The sequence below is a fragment of the Triplophysa rosa genome, linkage group LG4, assembly GCF_024868665.1.
Source record: "Triplophysa rosa linkage group LG4, Trosa_1v2, whole genome shotgun sequence".
Lineage (NCBI taxonomy): Eukaryota > Metazoa > Chordata > Actinopteri > Cypriniformes > Nemacheilidae > Triplophysa > Triplophysa rosa.
The window spans coordinates 10,944,358-10,966,833 of NC_079893.1; the positions used below are offsets into that span (position 1 = coordinate 10,944,358).

General features: G+C 36.1%; 1 protein-coding gene across 2 annotated transcripts; it reads right to left on the reverse strand.

The window, feature by feature from the left end:
• Positions 1-569: 569 nt before the first annotated feature.
• On the reverse strand, positions 570-21,897 carry npy1r (neuropeptide Y receptor Y1). Of its 2 annotated transcripts, none has more exons than XM_057330594.1 (3): positions 21,842-21,897; positions 16,922-17,745; positions 570-3,551 (listed from the first exon to the last, which is right to left on the reverse strand). In XM_057330594.1, the coding sequence occupies exons 2-3, from the start codon at positions 17,621-17,623 to the stop codon at positions 3,135-3,137; spliced, it is 1,119 nt and encodes a 372-aa protein (XP_057186577.1). In that variant the 5' UTR covers positions 17,624-17,745; positions 21,842-21,897; the 3' UTR covers positions 570-3,134. The 2 variants fall into 2 exon arrangements, with proteins under 2 accessions (XP_057186577.1, XP_057186578.1); XM_057330595.1 differs by lacking the exon at positions 21,842-21,897 and adding an exon at positions 18,127-18,437.
• Between the last annotated feature and the right edge of the window lie 579 nt (positions 21,898-22,476).

Here is a 22,476-nt window from a genome sequence, read left to right on the forward strand (position 1 = left end):
TGTAATGATCAAATCAAATTAATTTATGAAGGGATCCTACAAAACACAGGCAAAAAGCATCTATTCATGCCATTGTTTAAAAAAAAACAGCATTTTTTTCAAGAAATCCTGATTCATTTTCACAGTACTGTGGTTTGTTCCATGTTTGGAAATGTTGTTTGAGTCATAAAGATGTTCTTTAAACAAAACATGAAGTGGTCTCGCTCTACCACACATTGCTTCGAAATCTGGGTCTGTTTCATACTGCATTGTATCAAACTTATAGCTTTCTTTTATTAGAGTAGGTGTAAATTGATGTTAGCAAAATCCTAACAATAACACATTGCAATCTTCAGAGCAAACAGACCTGTTTACACTTGGTGTACCATCAATGAAACATTATTTAAACAAATTCCATTTTTTCTTATGAGACCTACTGTATGTCGTGCAAACTATTACAACATGAAATTAACCTTGAAAAAATTTAGCTTGTCTTAACACATAAAAATATCTGTACCCCACCCTAAACTCTTTTGACCTTTGCACATACTGTAATTAAAATCAAACAGTATCATTGTGAATAATTGGAATAAAAATAAATAATTTACATCCATTGTTTTCGGACAAACCTGTTACCACATGATTTTCAAATAACATTACATTCTTTAAAACGGTGACACCCCGAGTAACATCAATTAACCCTTTTTTAATTAAGACTTCAGTTCTTCAGAATGGTGAGAGGACAAGTAAAAATCATAATTCCATTTTCTTTCACAAATGGTACTGTTGACTGTTCTTATCAAACTCAACTGGTTAATCCTGATACGGAAGTAAATGATCAAACAACTAACATTTAACAACTAACATAGCTCTGGCTCTAATATTATTTCTAGAAATAATCCAAGTAAAACTGTTTAGAAATTTTGGTATCAAAATCTTTTGGTTTTAATAATGTGTTAAATTCCACAGTAGAATATGTCACGGACGTTGAGTGCAAGGACAGAGGACCCAAGTGCAGACAGCGGGTAAGGGGTTAACAGAAGGCTTTAATACAAACACAAAACATGAAACAAAAACCCACAAGGGGGTAAAACAACAAAACAGCAAGGGTAGGAACCAGAAGGGACCACAGGAACATAAACTAACTACACTAAACTAGACAAGACAAGACAATTACCACACTAGACATGACTAAAATAACTAAACTAGACTTACATGGTAATACAGGACAAGGCACAAGACCAGTGTAACAACACAGATGATCCAGCACAAGACAGAGGACACAAGGGCATTAAGTAGGAGAACAAATCAAGAGGGAACAGGTGAAGGGCATGAAACAATAAACGAGCAATAACGAGGAGATGAGAGGGCGGGAACAGAGACAAGACCGGAGAGGGTGTATGGCAGGCCATAAGGGCCAAAATTACCCCTCTCCACATGAAACATGGGGTTCTGTCATGATCCTGCCACTAGACCACGAGAAACATAACATGATGTGGCAGAATCATGACAAGAATAGGTCAGATCTTTATAATATTGTAAAAAGTTAATCAATAAACAAACAAACAATTTGTTCTCAATAAAACATTCTCAATTCTCTGGCTGCACCATTGATTTAAATCAGAATCCTCCCATTTTTGTGTTGAGACAAAATAAAGTGCTACTACAGTTTCATTTCAGTCTAAGACTTCAGTGACCACAGTGACCATAAAACAAACCGTAAAGGCAGTACACTACATCAGCAAAACCATTGTTAAAACCATGAATGAAAAAATAAAAAATACATTGATAGTTTGTCAATAAGCAATAGTACCTTACAGCTGTCTTTATAACAAACTATATTCAAGTTCAGACTAATGGGCATGTCAAATTAGCAACACCAATGCATTCGTTGTTTTGGTTACTTACATTCTTTATACATTAGTAATTCAGACATGAGTAAAACTATTCACACATTCTACTTGTTGTCTGTGTCTAATATGGAGTGGGTGACATGTATTCAAACGCACAAAAGCTGCCTTATGATCATTTGTCCTCATTCTGATGTGTCTGTATACATCTTCAATTGTGTTATGAAGGAGAGCAGTGTCACATCAAACAGTCGCCCAGGGTCATAAAACATCAAACCTTTCCTATCTAAGCTTGCCACGACTCCTGAGCTAGCTTCTTGTTCTCTGTGGATCACAACCCTTTTCTGAACTTTCCCTGTTCTTCACTGGTGGAGTGATCTTTCACCTGAAATGAAGGATTCCTTGCTATTTCAAATAAACATCCAAGCGCATCTCCTGTGCATATTTCTGTGATATTACGAAGAAAATAACTTCTGTCCTCACTTTCATATAGCTCAGCCTTACTCTGAGTAGTTTTTATGCAGCAATTCAATATTCATTTGTGAATTGCTTTTTATAAAAGTGTCTTCTAAATAAATGAAACTGTAAACTCAGGTGCAGCACAGAACTGTGTTACAAACCACAAAACCTCAACAAAAATGAAATCCTAAAATAAATGCTTTCAAAATAAAACAAGCTTCAATTTTCTCAAATTCAAGATCTCATTCATTCATTCCATTTTTTCCAAGTGTAAAAAAAATCAATTCAGTTTGGTTTCAACAACTCAACACAAAAAAACAAATCCAATTCAGAACATGAAAATGGTCTGGCTTAGATTCTCTCCTACTGAAAAACACATCTGATGCTTGTATTTAAATCCATGTTTGAATTTGTGAACTTTTGGGCTTTGAATTTACCTCCTTCATTTCTTTACTTTTTACTCATCATCAAATTGAACTAACAGTGAATACAGCTGTGCTCAAAACTCAAGCATCCCTCACTGACGTATGACGTTGGATGTTTGCAAGAAATGTACTCCGCATTCTCTCCTGACCTTCTATGTACAATTTTATGATACAGTACTGTAATAAAAAACTAGCCATTTCTTGGTGGTTGCACATAATTTACTCAACTTGTGTCCATGACCTTGGTGAACACACGTCGTAAAAAAGGACTTGAACAATGGTGACAGCGATTGTTATGTTTGGAATGCAGCCAAGAAACAAACAATCATTCTTACTGTAAACGCACACTTCTCTTTATGAAATAAATCTGAAAAATTTCCCAAGCGCATTTCCCAGAACCACTGTGTCAGTTTTAAACCTACTAGAACTCCAGGCTACTCATTTTCAGTGACATCCTGGACACATCCGTATGTATAGTGGACATGGCAACCATGTCATATTCGTTCTCCTGTGCTGACCCCATCTTGCAGATTCGGAAGGCCCGTAGATCACGCTGGAAGTTGCGGTTCAGGAAGCCGTAGAACACCGGGTTTATGCAGACCGAGCACATTGCGGTCAAGTGACACAGCGAGAACATCAGATTGTGCGTGCAGTTCATAGCAATTTCATGGTTCCAGTCAATAATGGCATTGAAGACATACAACGGGAGCCAGCAAACAGCAAATACCACGACGATGGAAAATAGCATGATGTTTATCCGCTTATTCTCGATGCTGCGGTATTTGTTTTCACGCATTCTGTCCATCATGTTATTCCGCCGCTGCAGGCGACTGTAGATCTGTGAGAGCAATACAAGATAGAAACAGATAAACAAAGAAACATTTTTCATTATTATTCTTATTATTAGGGAGGTCACAGTGACTACGTTTACATGCACCCTCATAATGCGATTACAATAGGATTTTGGCAATACTGCGATACACTTTACCTCATGTTAACGTATTCATTCGATCTAAATAATGTGATTAAGCTCATAATCGCAGTAAGCATAATCGAAGTAAGATATGTGGTGTATGCCGGTTTTAATCGCAATATGAAATGAATGTAAACACCTTAATCGCATTTGTGATGCTCTGACCAAGGTGCGCATGCGCTTCCGTCACACATCTTAAGCGCAAATTGATTAAACATGACAGTCTGAAGTTTTACCGTCAACATAACTCGCTGTCAGCACTCTCTGATCCTTTTATTCGTTCAGAAACAGCGCAAACGCGATGACAATTTCCATCATATTTCTATATTCATCATGGCGCTGAATAACAATTTACTTTTACATTTAGCCATTTAGCAGATAACTATAAAAAAGTAACCATAAAATACGCCCACATAGTGGTGTTTTGCATTTGCCACTAATCAGTGTTGTAATGTAACGAAGTACAAATACTTCGTTACTGTACTTAAGTAGAATTTTCACATATCTGTACTTTTCTTCTTTATTTATATTTCTGACAACTTTCATTTTTACTCCACTACATTTCCTAAATAAAATGTGTAGTTTTACTCCGATACATTTCTCCTAACCATCTTCATTACTCGTTACTACAAATTAAAGAATTTTCAGAAGAAATTTGAGTTGGTGACGTAATGACTGTTTGTTGTCATGTCAACCGCCAAGCATGAAGAAGAAGAAGTCCTGCTTGTCCGGGCATGTCACATTATTGATGCCATCATGGAAGCACCTGCTGCAGGCTCTGCTGCTAACGTTACCACTCCGGTAGCAGATGATGAGCATCTCGACTTGGCGAACTTGGTGAACTCCGTGATGGTGATGAAGATAACGTTACACACCCGTGGCTGTATTTGCAAGAAATATTTTCGTACATTGGAGTGAAAAATTCTTCCTACCGGATTAAATGCGGGTTTCCATCACTCTGATTTTATTCGCATGGAAAACGCCAAATTTCGAATTAAAAACCCTTAATTTGCAAAAAGGTTTTTACGCTCGCTTGAGGTGGTTTTTCATTTTTGCGAAAAAGGGTTAATGCGAATAATGGGAGATGGAAATGCATTTGCTGAATAAATTCCCCCAAAAAGTGACGTAATTGCACTATGAGACGGCCGGTGTAACCTGACTAACCAGAGTATACTGATCTTGTGACACAGCATCAGAAATGTTGTGATGGTCATTCTTAAACGCTTGAGCAAAGTCATCAAGTATTTCTGTAATTGCCTCTTAGAACTGTCACAACTGTGTTTCCCGAACAGCAGGCATCCACAAAAGCACCGCATTTATTGAGTTTCCTAATCGTCTGCTTGCGCAAGTATTATTATATATGAAAACTAGTATATTCAGTGGCTTCTCTTACTGATATTTAGTGCCAGTTTATTAGGTTGACTAGTTGGATGGAAATGGTGCTTATTCTCAAATGTTTTATGCGATATTCCAATTTTGTGCATAATCTAAATTCGCAATTTTGGATGGAAACCAGGTTTTCCTACCGAGAGTCACTGAAATATTGGCATTAAAAAACTCCCCGTCCAACCTGAAGAAGCACATCGAGGTAGGTTAAATTATGGCTTCATTGAATGAAAATTAATGTCAACATTATTTAACATGAATTAGTTATCATAAGCCTGTTCAGATATCTGGCTAACGTGATGGCCAGGCTAACGTGTGCTAGTTAACTTTTCTGATTAGCCAATGTGCAGATATTTAACAACACCAATTATCTTCCCTCCGAATAAATTCAACACATAATACTGAAATGGTTAATAATGGTTTCTGGTATAGCCTAAGTGGCGGCCAAATATTTCCTAGGTAAATTAGCGTTACACCGGTGGAGGGATTTTTTTTAGACCACATTAGGCTAATTAATGGCAGGTTACAGAGGAGCGTTCAGGATTACCCACGCCTTCAAAAGCACCATGCATTTTGTTGAATTTGAGATTTGCTTTGATTTAATTACCTCAAAATTCTAACCGTTCACTTTTTTTAAACTACCTTTACTTTTACTTTTAATACTTAAGTACATTTTATAGCAGACAATTACTTTTGATACTTGTAGTTTAGCTCATCCATTCAGACGAACGTCCTCAGCCCTTGTGTCATGCACTTTTAAGACCATTAATAGTCCAGTGTACTGTATATACAGCCATTGGCAACATATCTTATAAAAAACCAATAGAAAATGAGTCAAGAGCTTCTTTGCGACAGATTAGTTGATTATTGATTAAGGCAACTTGACGATTTTTAAAATACAATTTTGCTCACAAATTAGACCTACGATTTTTATTATATAATTAAATTAGATCTGTAGTCTACAATCCACCCACTCAACCAACAACGAATAAATAAACAACCCTGTGACACACTCTCCGGAGCTCAGAAATTATAACTGACCTGAGGGCAAACCTGTCACGCCTGGCGTGAAAGAACCCAAGTGCAGGCAGCAGGATTAAAGGGGTTAACGGAGAACATATTTATTGACAAAAACAAAAAACAAAAACCCACGATGGGGAAAAAGACTGGAACGTATTAAAATATAAACATGAAACAAAAGACTTCCCGCGATGGAACAAAACAAGAAAAGAAAATAACTAGACTATTAAATCAAAAGATAAAGACAAGACTAAACTATGACATGACATCCAAACAAGGCACAACTTCAACACGGTAAATAACTATAACAAGACAGGGTAGCATGAAAACCGGACACGTACTTGAATGTGGTGATAGCTATAAAACACACACACCAGAGACAACGAACGAGCACAGGACAATGAAACATGAGGGCATTTATAGGGGAGACAAACAAAGGATAACGACACAGGGCATGTGAGGGTAATCAGACACGGCCGGGAAACAATACGGGAAACGAGAGGGGCGGGGCCAATGACGAGACACTGGAGAGAACGCATATTATTGTCAAAAGGACAACAATATGTTTCTCTCCACACATAACCAAAGACTTTGTCATGGCTCTGCCTCAGGACCAGGAAATCCAAGACTAAAAGAAGCAGAACCATGACAAAACCATCATTAAAAACACACTGGAAGAAAGGTTCCCTGACATTTCACATGATCTGTGTGTGCGTATGTTTGCAGGGTCTGTGTCTTTTTCATCATGAGTCAACACAAACTGACAAACTGAACACAAATGGCAGCATCTTTTAAGAGCCACAAACACAGCGCTGCGTGATTTATGCACAATACAGACTGGTGTTTGTTACAATATCACAACGGTCATGGAATGTTAATGTGCTTCAATATGCATATTAAGCATGCATGTTCGAGAGTCTAAAAATCAAAGCAAAGAAAATGGTTCTTGATTTCTTTGATGAGACTCTTAAAGCAACCAGAAGAGATGGAAAAGCACAATGATGGAAAGTTATGCTATTGATTTTGTTTTTGAACAAAAACAGATACTACTTACAAATATAAGGCATCTTTTAAACTTAAGTTGAATTTTTACGGTGTAGAAATTCCTTTTAAAAAGTCGACCATCCCTGCAAGTTTTATTATAGTTTTTATTATTCACCACCTTCCAACTAATAGAGGGACATTTTATGTCAAGTTTTATATCATATCACTTTGACGTAGTCTATTTACATCTAACAGAATATAGTATTGTTGTTGTAAACCCTATTTTAAAAGTTAAATGTTTAAAAATGTTATAGAAACTTATGAAACATTGTCTTAAATAAATGCATGAAGACTTTTAACAAACTAATAAAAGAATAATACAACACAATACATTATTAAACCATAATAAATCAAACAGATGTAAAAATGACCAGCAGTACTGTATAATAGTCTTATCAATCAGTCTGTTATCAAATAACTGAAGTTAACATTAAAGAATTGAGAAGAATACAGTCATGTAAATAAATAAATAGACCAATTAACTGTTTATAAAGTCTTAATGTTTGATGAAAATAATATGGTATTGCATAATATATAATTAAATAAAGCCAATAAATGTTCAAAAGCCCCACAAAATGAATCGTGCAGAGCCCTGTTCAAATTCAAATTTTTTCTCTACAAGTCAATTTTTTAATATTTGAATTCTTCTAGATGTTTTCTAGAATACTGTTGTATATAGTATAATGTTGTTCTTATACTATACTATACCCTCACTATGACAATAAACTAATAGTAACTTATACAGATTATGCTACAAGTGTACTACTGTGCTTTTTTATGTGTGGGTCATAATTTGTTCAAATTAACCAGACTTTTATTTTGGCGGGCCGCTGCAAAGACCTTTGAGTTTCAGTGCAAGTAGCTTTTCTCAAAGGAAACAGTGAAATGCGTGTGAAATAAACTCTGAGAGCAGCTTGGAGATGTTCATGTGTTTACGTCTTTATAGTTAGAATGTGGATTTCATTAAAATCTCATGTATGCAATTCATGTATTAAAATTATTTACAAAACAGGTGGCTTTATAGTATAACTGTTGGATTTTGTGAGGCCCCTGGGCAGTGGGGGCCCCTAGAATTGTTACCACCTTTCACCCCACTAGCTACGGCCCTGACCGTATGTATATTCTCAGTGCAACCTCCGCCCACCACATCTGAAGCTTAACAAGATAAATGAATTCATCATTCATATCAGTATTTTGCAAACAAACTCTCTCCAGACTTTTCTCTGCCCCCTTTTCTCTCCTCAATTTTTGATCTTTTCTCATAATTTGCTCTCTTCTCCTAATTTCTGCTTTCCTCTCCTTATCTTTGCTTTCTCCTTTTATTTGATGAATGGCATGAGATGGCACACAGTCCTATGACCTGAAATAACTGCATGACACAAAACTCACAGGCAGAAAGACAAAGAGAGAGAGAGAGAGAGAGAGAGAGAGAGAGAGAGAGAGAGAGAGAGAGAGAGAGAGAGAGAGAGAGAGAGAGAGAGAGAGAGACTAAGATGTACGTGTTTGTCTGTTGATCATTATTTACTTCAGCTCACACTTGAAAGCCGGTCTCACCCAAAATCCAATAATGAAAACATGGTACGGTTTGTGATTTGTGTGTATCTAAATTGTTTTCTTCAAAGCTTGTCTTTGGAAACATGGTTTGTTTAATTTGTTGATTAAATGTGATTCTGGTCCGATTTTGCAAATAGTGGAGCATACAAAAGTTATTATGACACATAAAGAGAGAGATTGATCTAATGCATTCTGACAGCTTCTGCCCTGACTGGACATTCAGAATCTCTGTTGACGTCATATTCTGTATCGGACCGAGGGATGGCTGGATGACAGCAGCATCTAAAGATCTGACTAAATAGGCTCAGAGATGACGTATTTTTGTATGCAAAACCCGGAAGCAAGTTAGTATTTTAGGACTTAAGGTTCCATCGCTCCAATGTCTATGGGTTTCTTGAATGGGTTTTTGGTAAATCGCCCGAAATATGGTCTGTGGTAAACAAAACCTCTAAATATTTTCAAGTTTTATTCTATGACATAAAACACCAATTATAACCCACTTGGGATTTTTGAAAGCCTTATTGTGTCTTAAAAACAGCAGCTGCTAACAAGTTGCTAAAAGTGACTACTTCCTTTGGCAGGGACGTTAGACGTCATCACGCACATAAAGCATATATCTTGATAGACAAAAAATGTGAACATCATAAACCTTTGCTAATCACAGAGCTTATTTTTGCAATCTTCCAAAAGTCTATGGGAAAAATGCATTTACTCCTGGATTAGCCTACAAAAATACGTCATCTCTGAACCACTCATGCTTTTTGGCAGTGCTACAATGACCTGAAATGGAAGGCTAAAAGAGGTAAAATCCCAATCATTTTCTCCATTGATTTTTATTTAGTGATGGTGTAGATGACAAATTATGAGCTTTGTAGAAGCTCAAGGTCATTACTTTAAGTACATATTTATTAGTCACATTTCTGGTAAAGAACTGTGCTGCTCATGAACCCACCAATCTGAGAGCTTCCTGTTACTCTGAATATGGAAATAGCAACAGGGGTCAAAAGCAACTGCCGACCTCAATGAAGTATTGTGAGTGATGTAATTGAGTTGGACTCCATCAAGGAGGTCTATAATGCCTGAAGAAACCTATTAGCATTCCCATTCGTCTTAATCGCAGTTGCTCCCCTGCAAGTACACAATCTGAAATCTGCCGTCTTTACTCATGGGCACTCAGTTGGGTTTTTAAAATCCCATCATTTGAACCATAAATACCAAAATCTGGGTTATTTTCAAACAAGAGTTGTGTCAAAAAGTGACAAACCCAGCCATTGGGTTAAAATAACTCAGAAAATGGTTTATATTTGACCCAACAATGGGTTAAAACAACCCAGCATTGTCATGTATTATATCACTTTGAAGTCTGGAAATGTGATAGAAAATTCTGACTGGCCGATGGCACCACAAGAACACACACAATTCCCAAACTTTTCACTAGCTACAATCCTGAGCTCTGACATCTCACAGCCAAACCCTGAACTTTTGGTCTCCATTGGCGGTGTTGCAATATACAAGAATTGTCAAGTATTGATAATGAACAATTCCCTACACTTGTATTTTATATAGCATATAGCATGATTCATTGGCCAAAAATAGAAAATAAATGAATTTAACTGATATTTATAATTTTTTTATTTCAATAGATACTGCAATTCTATCTTTATTGTGAATTCTATTTGGCATGATAACAATGTAGTACAATTCTGATATTTTGACAGCCCCAGTGTCCATACAGTCTTAAACTAACTGCATGTAGTTTGCAACAACAGGGATTCCGTAATCAACTCATTTTTTGGGATACTAATATGGAATAAGTATGGAAAAATACTAAGCATATAATTCAATACATTAGATAATACATTTACATATGTTGAAAACAAGTGCCTATATTTTTCAACATATAAAAAGCAGCAATTCTTTATGCTTATTTAATATTTGGTATTATTGCAATATATTAACAGAATGCGTTATTCTGTATATATCAAATATATAGGAAATTATTTTATATATTGACCTTAGGGAAATATATTTTCTTTGTGTCAGGGATGCTTCAAATGAAAGTTTCATATGTTTGTCACGGATGTTGCAGGAAGAACCCAAGCGCAGGCAGGCGGTGAAGGGGTTAACACAAGACTTTATTTTACTAACAAAAAACAGAACCAAAAACACCCACAATGGGGAAAAACTAAACTAAGAAAATATATATANAAAGGCATCTTGCTGAGCCAATTTATATAACGTCCAATTGTGTCTTTGTTTGTCCTGTTGATTATGGTCACAGCGTGAGGTCATCACCGCGCCCACTGTCAGGATGTGGCAGGAAGAACCCAAGCGCAGGCAGGCGGTGAAGGGGTTAACACAAGACTTTATTTTACTAACAAAAAACAGAACCAAAAACACTCACAATGGGGAAAAACTAAACTAAGAAAATATATATAGATAAAACAAAAACTTCCCACGAGGGGGCACGACAAAACAAGGTCAAAAATGATAAGAATAACATAATAACAAAATACAAACACTAGACGGGGAACAGGATCAGGAACAAGACACGAGACTGGGTAAGCAACATACGTACGAGGCACAAGGCATACATGGAACGAACACAGTACAATCCACGAACACAAGACACAGAAACAAGAGGGTATTTAAAGGGAAGACAAACGAGGGATAACGACACGGGGCAGGTGTGGGTAATCAAACACTTAGGGAAGGATAACGAGGAAACGAGATGGCGGGAACAGAGACGAGACACTGGAAAAACACATGAGAGGTAAAAACATAAACATCTCATGGCCTTCCCACATAAAACCCAAGAACTCTGCCCCGATCCCACCACACGACTAGAATTTCATAAACAAGACGGTGGGACCGTGACAATGTTGTCATAAATTTAAGCTGTTAGTTGTGGTTCATGATTCATAACTCTTAGCTGAAGAATGCCTCTGAGGAAAAATGTTTTTGGAACCAAGGCTGCTGATAAAGTGCATGAAGGGGTGAAAACCATGACGGGTGAAGGAGGGAAGTGAGATGTATATGGATCTGTGTGTGGGTGATGTTCCAGTTTGTGACTGATCGTGGTTAATTACGTGTAAAAGTGACAAGCATCCTCGACAGAACTCGGTCATTTCACTTGAAAGCGCTCCGCAGCACTTGCCAACAATGAGCTATCGTCACAGTGACGACAGAATGCTCATTCTGTCACCCCACAGGCTCATTTCAATTTTTACAGCTCTATTAGCATAATAATCTCCATATTACATCCATTAATGTGAAGCTTGAGCTTGTCACATGAATCTTCCTCTTCACTTAAACCTTTCTTTTTCTTCTTCCAATCCTTTGTGTCGTTGCCTTTTTCTTTGTTTCTTTATTACTACTGCTACTAGTACCCTTTGCAGAGTATGACTCATTCACCTAATATTCGAGGCCTTTGAATGTTTAAATCTCATTTGCTATAGTTATGGGAGCGATACCATCGGGTAACATGTTATTCAAAGATAGAAAACACTCTCCACTTAGATTTGCTTCTTTTCCTGAGCCAACAGAAACTTTAATAGGTAAAATATGCTTTTCTGAAAAAAAGGTTAAAAATGATAAATCAGATCCCTTTTTCTTGAAAAAAATTATATCTGCATCTCCTGTAGTTTATTACTGGAGTAATTTATTTAAAACCTTAAATTGGAAAAATATTTGGTCGTTACAACAAAAATATTTTCTCACTAACAAAGTAAAGCAAGTGTCATTAAGCTAACTAACAAATTTTACCATGTTAAACATTTCATGAAAAAAATGATATAGATACAAGATGCTCATTTTGTAAATTTGGAACAGAAACTGTCTTTCCTTTATTTTGGTCCTGTCATTACACAGAACAATTTTGAAAAGATATTAACACATTTATCAGTGAGAATATTCAGAAAGGTGTATCCATATCTTTTAAGGAGATTATTTTAGGTTATTATAATTCGGATTACTATGGACAATGTTTGTTTTATTGTAAATTTAAAAAAATATTTGTAAATTTTACATACATAAATTGTTTTCCAACAATAAACCAATGTTTCTGGTCTTCCTAAATGATTTAAAGATATATATGGATACCCTCAATAAATAAGATAACAACTAAAACTATTTCAGCTTGTAATCACTTTATTTTGTGTACTGTAACTAATGTATAACTTAATTTCTTACCCTCATGTTTGTATTTTTCCTTTTCTTTTTTCTCTTTTTATTTTAATATTATTATATCCATTTCCTATATTTGGTATTTAGATTTTTGATGATATTGAAATTGTTGACACTTTACGCATTATATGTAAACATATCATGCTAATTTACACATTTTATGTCAACATATTATCTTTGTATTTTGCTATTGACATTCAAATAAAAAAAGAATGTTTAAATCTCTCTCTGCTGGTCATGTTCAGTCAGAACGCACAGAGTTATGTCCAAACCTACTGGGTTCTAGGCAATAAAAACACAGCAGTAATCCGTGACAATACAGAAGCCCGAAAGAGACATTCCTGAATGTATATGAATGCACATGGATGTATATGTGGGTAATGTAGTGCACATTGTGGGGAATGTGGAATGCAATCTGAGACTAATGAGTGTGTGTGCCCTTCACACACACATGCATACGCACGCACGTATTTTAAGAGAGAAAAGCTACATATTCGTTGAATGCGTGAATGTTTTTTATTTAATTTTACGAATTTGGGTTCAAACATTGTTGAAAACATCTGGGATAGTATAAGTTCAAAAAGTTAACAAAATATGTAACACTGTGCTAGCATATTTTGAATATTTTAAGGCAAAAATTTTACATATTGTGCTTTTAGGGACCTGTTCACATACCAAGAGCAATTAATTCAACCATAAAGTGAAAAAAATTGAATAGTGCAAACAGTCAAACTTGTATAAGTTATTAATAGAAAAGATAGATATTAATATGAAGAACATAAAACACGACTTGGAAAAAGACACGATATTTGTGATGGTTGTTTGAAAAATGTATGTGAATGCTCTTACAATAAACTGAATGTTATTGCCTATTGGTTATGAACACTAATATAGCTGTAATAGCAGAGTATAATAGATATTGTTCTTGGTGTGAAGGGGCTCTAAGTGCCTTGTTACTAGAAACGATAACACTTTAGTGGCAGACCGCAAGGGAATTTTCCTGGAATGAAAGAGCTGCCTATATGCAGATGCCAGATTGAACAAATCAAAATGCAGAGATGAAACTGAAGAACAATTTAGACATTTATGTATCCTAGCAAGTACCTTGGAAAATCTTGATTACATGTAAGTATACCTCGATTATGTAAATATAAGGAAAATTATAAGAAAATTATATAAATAACATTTATAAATAAGTCCCACTACAGATTTGCCTGACTAAATGTCAACCTGCAAAGCTTTACATGAAATCTCATTCGCCTCTAACCTTTTTGATTAGACATGAACTACCCAAGGACAGAAAAGGGCATGTAAATCGAGATGAATATAGTATTCTTTCACAAGGAAGGAATATCAGATTGTGATGCACCAGGCAGGATTCTGTGGGAGGGATAATTTCTGTTCAGACAACCCTATGAATATGGAAAAATGTGGGTTCTCTCCAGCCCACAGGGTGTTTTTATCTACAATCCTCATTTTGAGTTATTGCCATATATACTGTATATACAGTATATATATATATTGTGAAAAACACTTTCACGCATAGAGGTTACTAAACTGGACCTGGGCTTTCAAAAAGCCATTATTGCGTATGCATGAGTTTTAATGGCATAGTTGAAAATCAACCACCATAAGGGGCACTAGTGCATAATCCACTCAAGTGGAGAATAAAAAGTGACAAATATGTATAAAAAGTTCAAATCTTGCTTTTCAAGTTCGAAGAGCAATAGAAACACGTGTGCTGTGTCCCAATTTGTATACTGTACATACTATGCTCTAAAAGTATGTACTGTTTTTGTTATGGAAAAGTATGTGCATTTGTGTGACAAACTAACGCGAAACGGAATTGGTCGTTGTTGCCTATAGATGACATTAAAAGTCACACCTGAGTCTGCTCAGGTTATCATAATTAATGCATAAAAGGGTTAAGTGTAGAGATACACAGATACAACTTTTCTCCACCGATTTCGATAGCTGATTATTCAGACAGTTCTGATGTTATATTAACTAGCATTAACTAAATTCTGAAGATTAAATTGATATTTCTTAACATTCTGAATGTTATTAATATAATAACTATTAATATTGAACATCAAACTTGTGATGTTTCTTAACATTTTCTATACACAGAGCACATTGTCATCAGTGTTGGGTGTAACTAGTTAGTAAGTAATTAAATACTGTAATTTAATTACTTTTCCTTAGAAAAAGTAAAGTAGGGGATTACTCTTATTTTTTCTGTAATTTAATTACAGTTACTTCTGATGTAATTGAACTAAATGTGTAATGTCATGGCTCTGCTTCATTTAGTCATGTTTTTCTTGGTCCTGTAGCAGAGTCATGACAAAGCCTTTGGTTATGTGTGGAGAGAAACATATTATTGTCCTTTTGACAATAATATACGTTCTCTCCAGTGTCTGTCATTGGCCCCGCCCCTCTTGTTTCCTTGTTATCTTTCCCTGAGTGTTTTATTACCCACACCTGCCCTGTGTTAATTATCCCTCGTTTGTCTTGCCTATATATACCCTCTTGTTTCTTTGTCCTGTGCTTGTGGATTGTATCGAGTATGTGCTACATTTGTTGTTCTTACCTGTTATGGTGTCTTCGATTTCGTGCTCTATGTTCGCTGTGTTCCTGTTTTGCTGTGTATCCCTTGTCCTGTAGTAAGTGTTCAGTCAAGTTTGTTTCTAGTGTTGTTTATTTTTGTAGTTTAGTTTCAGTTAGTCTTCGTCCTGTTGGTTATCCAGTTTTGTACTGTTTTGCCCCACCGTGGGTTTTTGTTTTGTGGTTTTGATTATATTATATTATTAAACGTATTCTGTTAACCCCTTCACTGCTTGCCTGCATCTGGGTTCTTCCACTCCTGCCACATCCCTGACAGTGTAAATATATCCAATAGTGGAAATGACATGAAAATTATAAGTCTAAATTTTAAATGTATGCCTTAATGTATCCTTCTCACATTTGTATACTTTATTCTTATTAACTGACCAATTTATGAAGTTATTTTTTAGTTATTTGAATTAATTAAATAAACTGTTTCATGTCTATCCCTGAATCAATTCTAATCAAGGTTGATGTAGGATATAGAAAGTAATTAGTAATAAGTTATTAAATACTTTTTGGAGAGAGTAATTTGTAAAGTACTCTAATTACACTATTAAATATGTAATTAGTAACTAGTAATTAATTACTTTTTCAGAGTAATTTACCCAACACTGATTGTCATTGCATTTTCCTGTCCTCTTTTGATTGACAAGAATAGCGTATATAGACCCTGATCATCAGCTGTTTTTAAACTATCAGACGATAGCCGATAGTGTAAAAAATTGTCTTTACTGACCGATACCGATTATTGGTGCATCTCTAGTTAAGTTATCATAAATGTTTAAAAAACATACTGTAGGTGTAAATTTGAACAGAAATGTAATAGCAAAAACCTGTTAGCTGGTTAATTGTAAAAACCTTTGACAAATACAGAGAAATATTGTAATAGATTAGACATTTCATGTCATTTCATTGTAACATAATGTAACATGCACTTTATTTTTATTTTAAAAAAGTTACAAGTTATGAATTTCATTGTAAATATTTTACAGTGAAAACTTACATATATTTTAACAGCATTTTTAATGTTTTTGTTGCAAGTTAAAGATGTTTAGGTCTATACCATTTTTAACATTTGCACAATTTTAGTGGCATATTATGCTCTGACGGTCTTTATTTGAATTGAATTGTATTTGAATAGTAAATAATATACACAATTTTGCCATAACGCACACAGAAATATTCTGTCAACCACAGCTGTGTATAATGTATATGCATGCACCTACAATCATTTGCACAAATTGTGAGGCGTAATCACTTTTATACCGCATGCTTGAGCTTCCCAACAGACTAACATTAGCTTAACCACTGCATTTGGGGCAGTTTTATCTGTTTGCCCAGGTAAACTGGGAAAGTGTTTGTGAAACTTGTCTGAAAAAGTCATACTGTAATTTTTGCAATTACAAACCACCACTGTCAAACAATCACTCTCCTCTTACCTTCAAGTAACAGATGAAGATGAATGTGAGAGGAGTGATGTACTGCAGAACCAGCATGGCTGTGGTGTATGTGAGTTGAAATTCTCTAGATGGCCACTCCTCCACACACAGTACCTTTCCCCTGTACTGCTCCTGAAACACTGGCGGCAGCTGCTTCAATGGATCATCTGTCGCCTTGGTGAACATCAAAAAGGGCGTGGCAGTGAGCATGGCCAGGCCCCACGTGAGGCCGATGCCCAGGCAGGCGTGGTTCAGGCTGGGTCTCCATCCACGAGGGTGCAGAATGAGCTGGTGTCTCTCAATGGCGATCAGAACCAAAGTAAAGATGGACACTGAGATGGAGCAGCACTGGACCAGATTGTTAAGTTTACACATGACTGCCCCAAACACCCAGTGGTCCATGAAGGTGTAAATGAAGGTGAACGGTAGACACACCAGGGACATCAGCAGGTCCGAAACGGAGAGGTTTGCGATAAGGACGTTTGTTACATTGTGTAGTTCGCATCGCCGTGCGATGACAAGGATGAGAGCCAAGTTGCCCACAATGCCTAACAGTACCACAGCGCTGTAGGCAATCGCCATGACAACGAACAAAGAGTAGCTGTAGCATTCGTCGGCAGGGAGGGAGCAATTTGATTGGCCTGAAGTACAGTTTAAAGATGGGATTGGTGGAAGTGGCGGTTGCAGGGTGGAGTCTGACATTGTTTTACCTCCTCTCCTCTGGGATTGGTTGGTCTTGGTAGGGGGTGATGTAACTTCAGGTGATCACTGACTCCTTCCTGTCGATCTTTTCAGGATCATGTTGTCTTAAATTTGACAACACACTGTGGGCACATACAACAAATGTTAAATCAATTAAAAACATCAATACATTTCTTTCATAAATTAACCATTTTTACCAAAGTATAAACATAAGACGTAATTAAATAAATGCCATTTAATTCAAACAAAGTAAGACCTTTTCTATTGACCTCAGTTTTGTCGCATGGCTTTCATTTCGAAGACACAGTGTCATGAAACACTAGGGAAGAACCCAATTGCAGGCAGCGAGGGATGAAGGGGTTAACACAAGAGTTTATTTAAATGATAAAACACAAAACAAGAACCCACGTGGGGGTAAAACAGTAACAATGGATAAACAGAGACAAAGACTAACTAAACACTAGACTAACCAACAATTGACAAGAACTAAACTCAACACTTACTAAGATGACGAAACAGCAACAGCAGGAACAGGCAATAACAGCAACATTGGAGGCACACAAGGACAGAGGAACACTGAACACAAGCACAGAGCACAGGACAATGAAACATGAGGATTATTTAAAGGGGAACAAATCAAGAGGGAACAGGTGCGTTCAGGACATGAACTAATTAACAAGCAATAACGAGACGAAAGGGCGGGAACAGAGACGCGACACCGGAGAGAGGGAGTATATGGAAGGCCAAAACTGCTTCTCTCCACATAAAACAGGAGATCCTGCCGTGATTCTGCCACAAGATCAAGAAAACATGACAAGATGAGGCAGAATCACGACACATAGAGGACCTATTTGAAGGCAAGTCTCTCTAATACACAATTAATGATGCAATAATTATGCATCATCAAATGCGTTCATCAGGCAATCAAATTATAATTCAAATAAATAATGTTTTTCATCACTAAAGCTCTTTAATTAAGCCTGGGTATGTGCTTGTGCATCATGTGCATGGGATTGAGAAGTTAATTACGATTTTGGCAGTCTATTCATTTTATTTGCATATTCATAATGATGCCATCAAAATTCAGGCTGAGCTGCTGGCTAATAATATGAATAAAGCCATGGGTTGTAGGCTCACACACCAAATTGTTTTTCTAGTGGTAACTTTCCATTGACTTCTATTGTTTTGTTCTGTTTTTTCTTTATATATCCCTCAAAAGTAAGAAACTTTTTACATTTTAGGATTTTCTTTAACACTAGTGTTAGACCTGACCCACATATTCTCATGTACTATATTACATGTAAACACTATGGGGCAGTTTCCCAGATATGGGGCCGGTTGCATAAACTGCTAAGACTAGTCTTACGAGTTAGTCATCTAATTTTTTTCTTTAAGACTGGTCATAACTTCTTTAAGTCGGTTACATAAAAAGATAGATTGGGCTAACTGAAATATGAAAAGTAAGACTGATTAGTCCTAACTAATTGCCAGTCTGTGAGAATAGTTGTTAAGATGCAGTCTTAACTTAGTGGCTATGTTTATGCAACTGGCTCCAGGGCTTAAGCCATAGTCCCAGACTAACTTAAATGTTAGAGGTGTCTTAATCGAAAACAACTTGCACTGACACATCTTAAAATATATCAGTGTAATTGTTTTCTCTCAAGATGCCCACCAGTAATGTTTTTTTGGAAAGTATGTTTTTAAAAACGACTTAAATATCCTAATTTAACCAAGCCTAGTCCTGTTTTAAGATAACCCCTGTCCAGGAAACCACCCAGATATAGGAAATAATACTGAACTACAAAATACCTAAATCAACTGAATGACTTGAGCTGTGCTCTATATGTCAGGGTCTGAAGCAGGTTGTCAAGGTAACAGGGGTGAAAAAGCCTGTTTTTTTAGCTCTCTGATTCTAACATCTCTCTCTCATCCTCTTTCTCTTTCCCAGTAATCCCAGTAGACTGATGCTAAATGGCAGGCGTTTCGCCATCTCCGTTCAGAATATTCCCCTGATCTGTTCTTACAAAGTGACCTTAAGAGTAGTGGGCTACAAAGGGAATACGCAAGCTTTTGAGCCAGCTCCTTAAATGTCAAGATGGAGTAGGGGTCATTCATTTGTCTTTACATGCCTGACAAAGGGATGAAAATATATTCTGTCTAAATATACACAGACAGGATAAACAGAAATTTGTGTATGTCTACGTATCAGTGTGTCAAGGGCGTTAACAATAATTTTAAGGGTATGCTTAGGTAATTATTATTGATATACTGGTGGGCAACATATGGCAAATGCTACGACAAATATTGAGCTAAATACACCCTGCTGTTGAATGTTCCAGTGGTGCCTTGTATTAATTAATAAACTGAGTGAATAATAGTCTCTTATCTTATAATAAACAGTGCATATCTATCTTATGTTTAAATCTTTATTACTTTTGCTTCAATAGAAGAGAGCATTCACTGAATGGGAAGGATAAACTAAGTAGCCTGTTTGTTTTAGTAAATAATCTGTTAACAGTCTGCGGTTAACATAAAATGAACCAGGTCTTAATTGTGAAAATTAATAAATAAGTAGCACCAATAACAAACACCTTCTTTTAGGATTTCTATATTCAACTATACTTGCATCCATTGGTTTTTGTCCACATCCTGTTGGAAACTTAGTGACAGTCCAAACTGCATCAAACTTGATTGTACGGTAAGCTGTTTAATTAAAATATTGAATATTGTTGTTTTGCTTCTTAAAATACCCTGTTTCAAGGATCAATAATTGATAAACGTTTATAAAAAAACACCAAGACATTTCTTTAAAAAATGATCATGTTTTTTTTAACTGCAATAAAGCTATAAATAAATGACATCTATACAACCTTCCACAAAGAAAACCTAAGGATTTTACAGGCCTAAATGAGTCTGTAAAATCTGATAATGTGACACACTCTCTTATCACATCCTGTGGCTTACAGACAGACATGACCTGTCAAAATGATAAAATTGTCTTCAAATAGCAGAAAAGAATCATGGGAGCCATGGGAACCAAATTACAGCGAAAGGGAGAGAGGCAAAGTACAGAAAGAGAACCACTAAGATGAAGAAAGGGATGCAGAACATGTTTGACATATCAACTGAGAGAGAGATAGTGAGAGAAAATACAGAGGCTGGAAAAAATCTTACATAATATCTGAGCATGTCATTTCAGTTGTCATTGTAACATAGATAGTGAAACAGGGGCTTTTACTGATGTTAGCTTTGAGAAAGATGCAAATAAATACCTCAAATGGTGCAAATTTAGCAGGAAATGTGTTGCTTATATGTGGCTTATCCAAAATAACACAAGGCATAGACGTCTCCAGTCTGTAAATGCATTCTTCTATTGTGATCAGCTAAATCATTCTTTAAACATGAAAAGATGTGTTGCTCATCTTTGTTTCGCATGACAACAGACATCACTCTGAATGATGACATCATGAACTTTGATATTTTCTGCATCAGGGAATTTTTATGGAGCACCATAAAAGCCAAATTCTCAGTCACATAAGTCACAATAATATTTATATAGGGATGAAATACAATCTTGATAAGGCACAAAGAGATTGGTTCTCATCTAAATATCTCAATGTCCCCTTGCAACACCAACTTAAGTCTTGAACAGAATGAAACATCCAAGGATAAACGCTAAAGCCATTTGTGTATTCTTCCAATGAAAGCAATGCATTAAGTACATTTATTGTACTTTATGAACATTACAAAGTTGTTCATAAAACAGGTCAAAGTTCGACAGGTACTCCACCCTTTTCTTCTTTCCCTTGGCATTATTGCGAGATTGATTGCGTCTTTTATATAGGCTAATGCATGAAATTGTGATCCCCTTCATATGAAAGTTAACTATATGGTTTATCTATAGTAATTATTTTTGGTTTTATTCGTAGTAAAACCAGTAACCCCTAACCATTACCATTATATTTGGGAGTAAAAATATAGTTAAATCTAAATCATAGTTAATTTCCCAAAGGGACTATTTACAGTAGCACACCGCGCGTGCATTTTCACCCAATGCCAAAACGTTTGATTATGTTGAATGAAGAAGAATACCTTACTGTCTGCCTGTTCAATAAAACACTGAGTTTTAGTAGTATGGCAGGTAAATAATAGAAAATTATGAGTTACTGGAGAAACTTGACTTGTCTAAAATACAAAAAAATGTCAAAATTGTCTTACCTTAAGCGCGGACCGAGCCGAAGGCGCACGCGTCTCCATCAAGACTGAATGGGTGGATGTGTGTGCGCGAGCGCAAGTTTGCGTATGTGTGGTCAGCTTACGCGTTCTCTTGCACTCACACGTCTCCATCATTCTGAATGAGTGATGTAGACCACTACCACAGTGTGACACTTTTCTATTCACGCTCATCTGATAGCTGGCTCAACTGTGCATTTGCTCAAACGTTATACGCACGAGCTCATGGCTCTCCAAACATGAAAGATTTACATCATGACGCCGTGGGAAATTTATAAAATGACGCTTTACTAAATCTGTTGCAAACGGGTCACTTACAATCCATACATGTTCAGGAAACTCGACACTTAATTCACCTTTAAAGTGTTTTCGGTTAAAAGACGTTTTTACTGTTGTCTTTTTATGAAATGTAATCATTTCAGATTGGTAATGTGTTAAATTCTGGCCATTGGTTTAGTTGGTGTAGTTGACTTTTTTTGGAATCAGAAAACGAGTAAAAAAGCCTGTAGGGGGCAAATTCTGAAATCTGTAATATCAGTGCAGTAGCGCCACCTTGTGGAGTACTTTAGTAGTGCTACCTTTTGGGGAGAATGTGCCCATAAAGGTTGGGAAGTTATTTT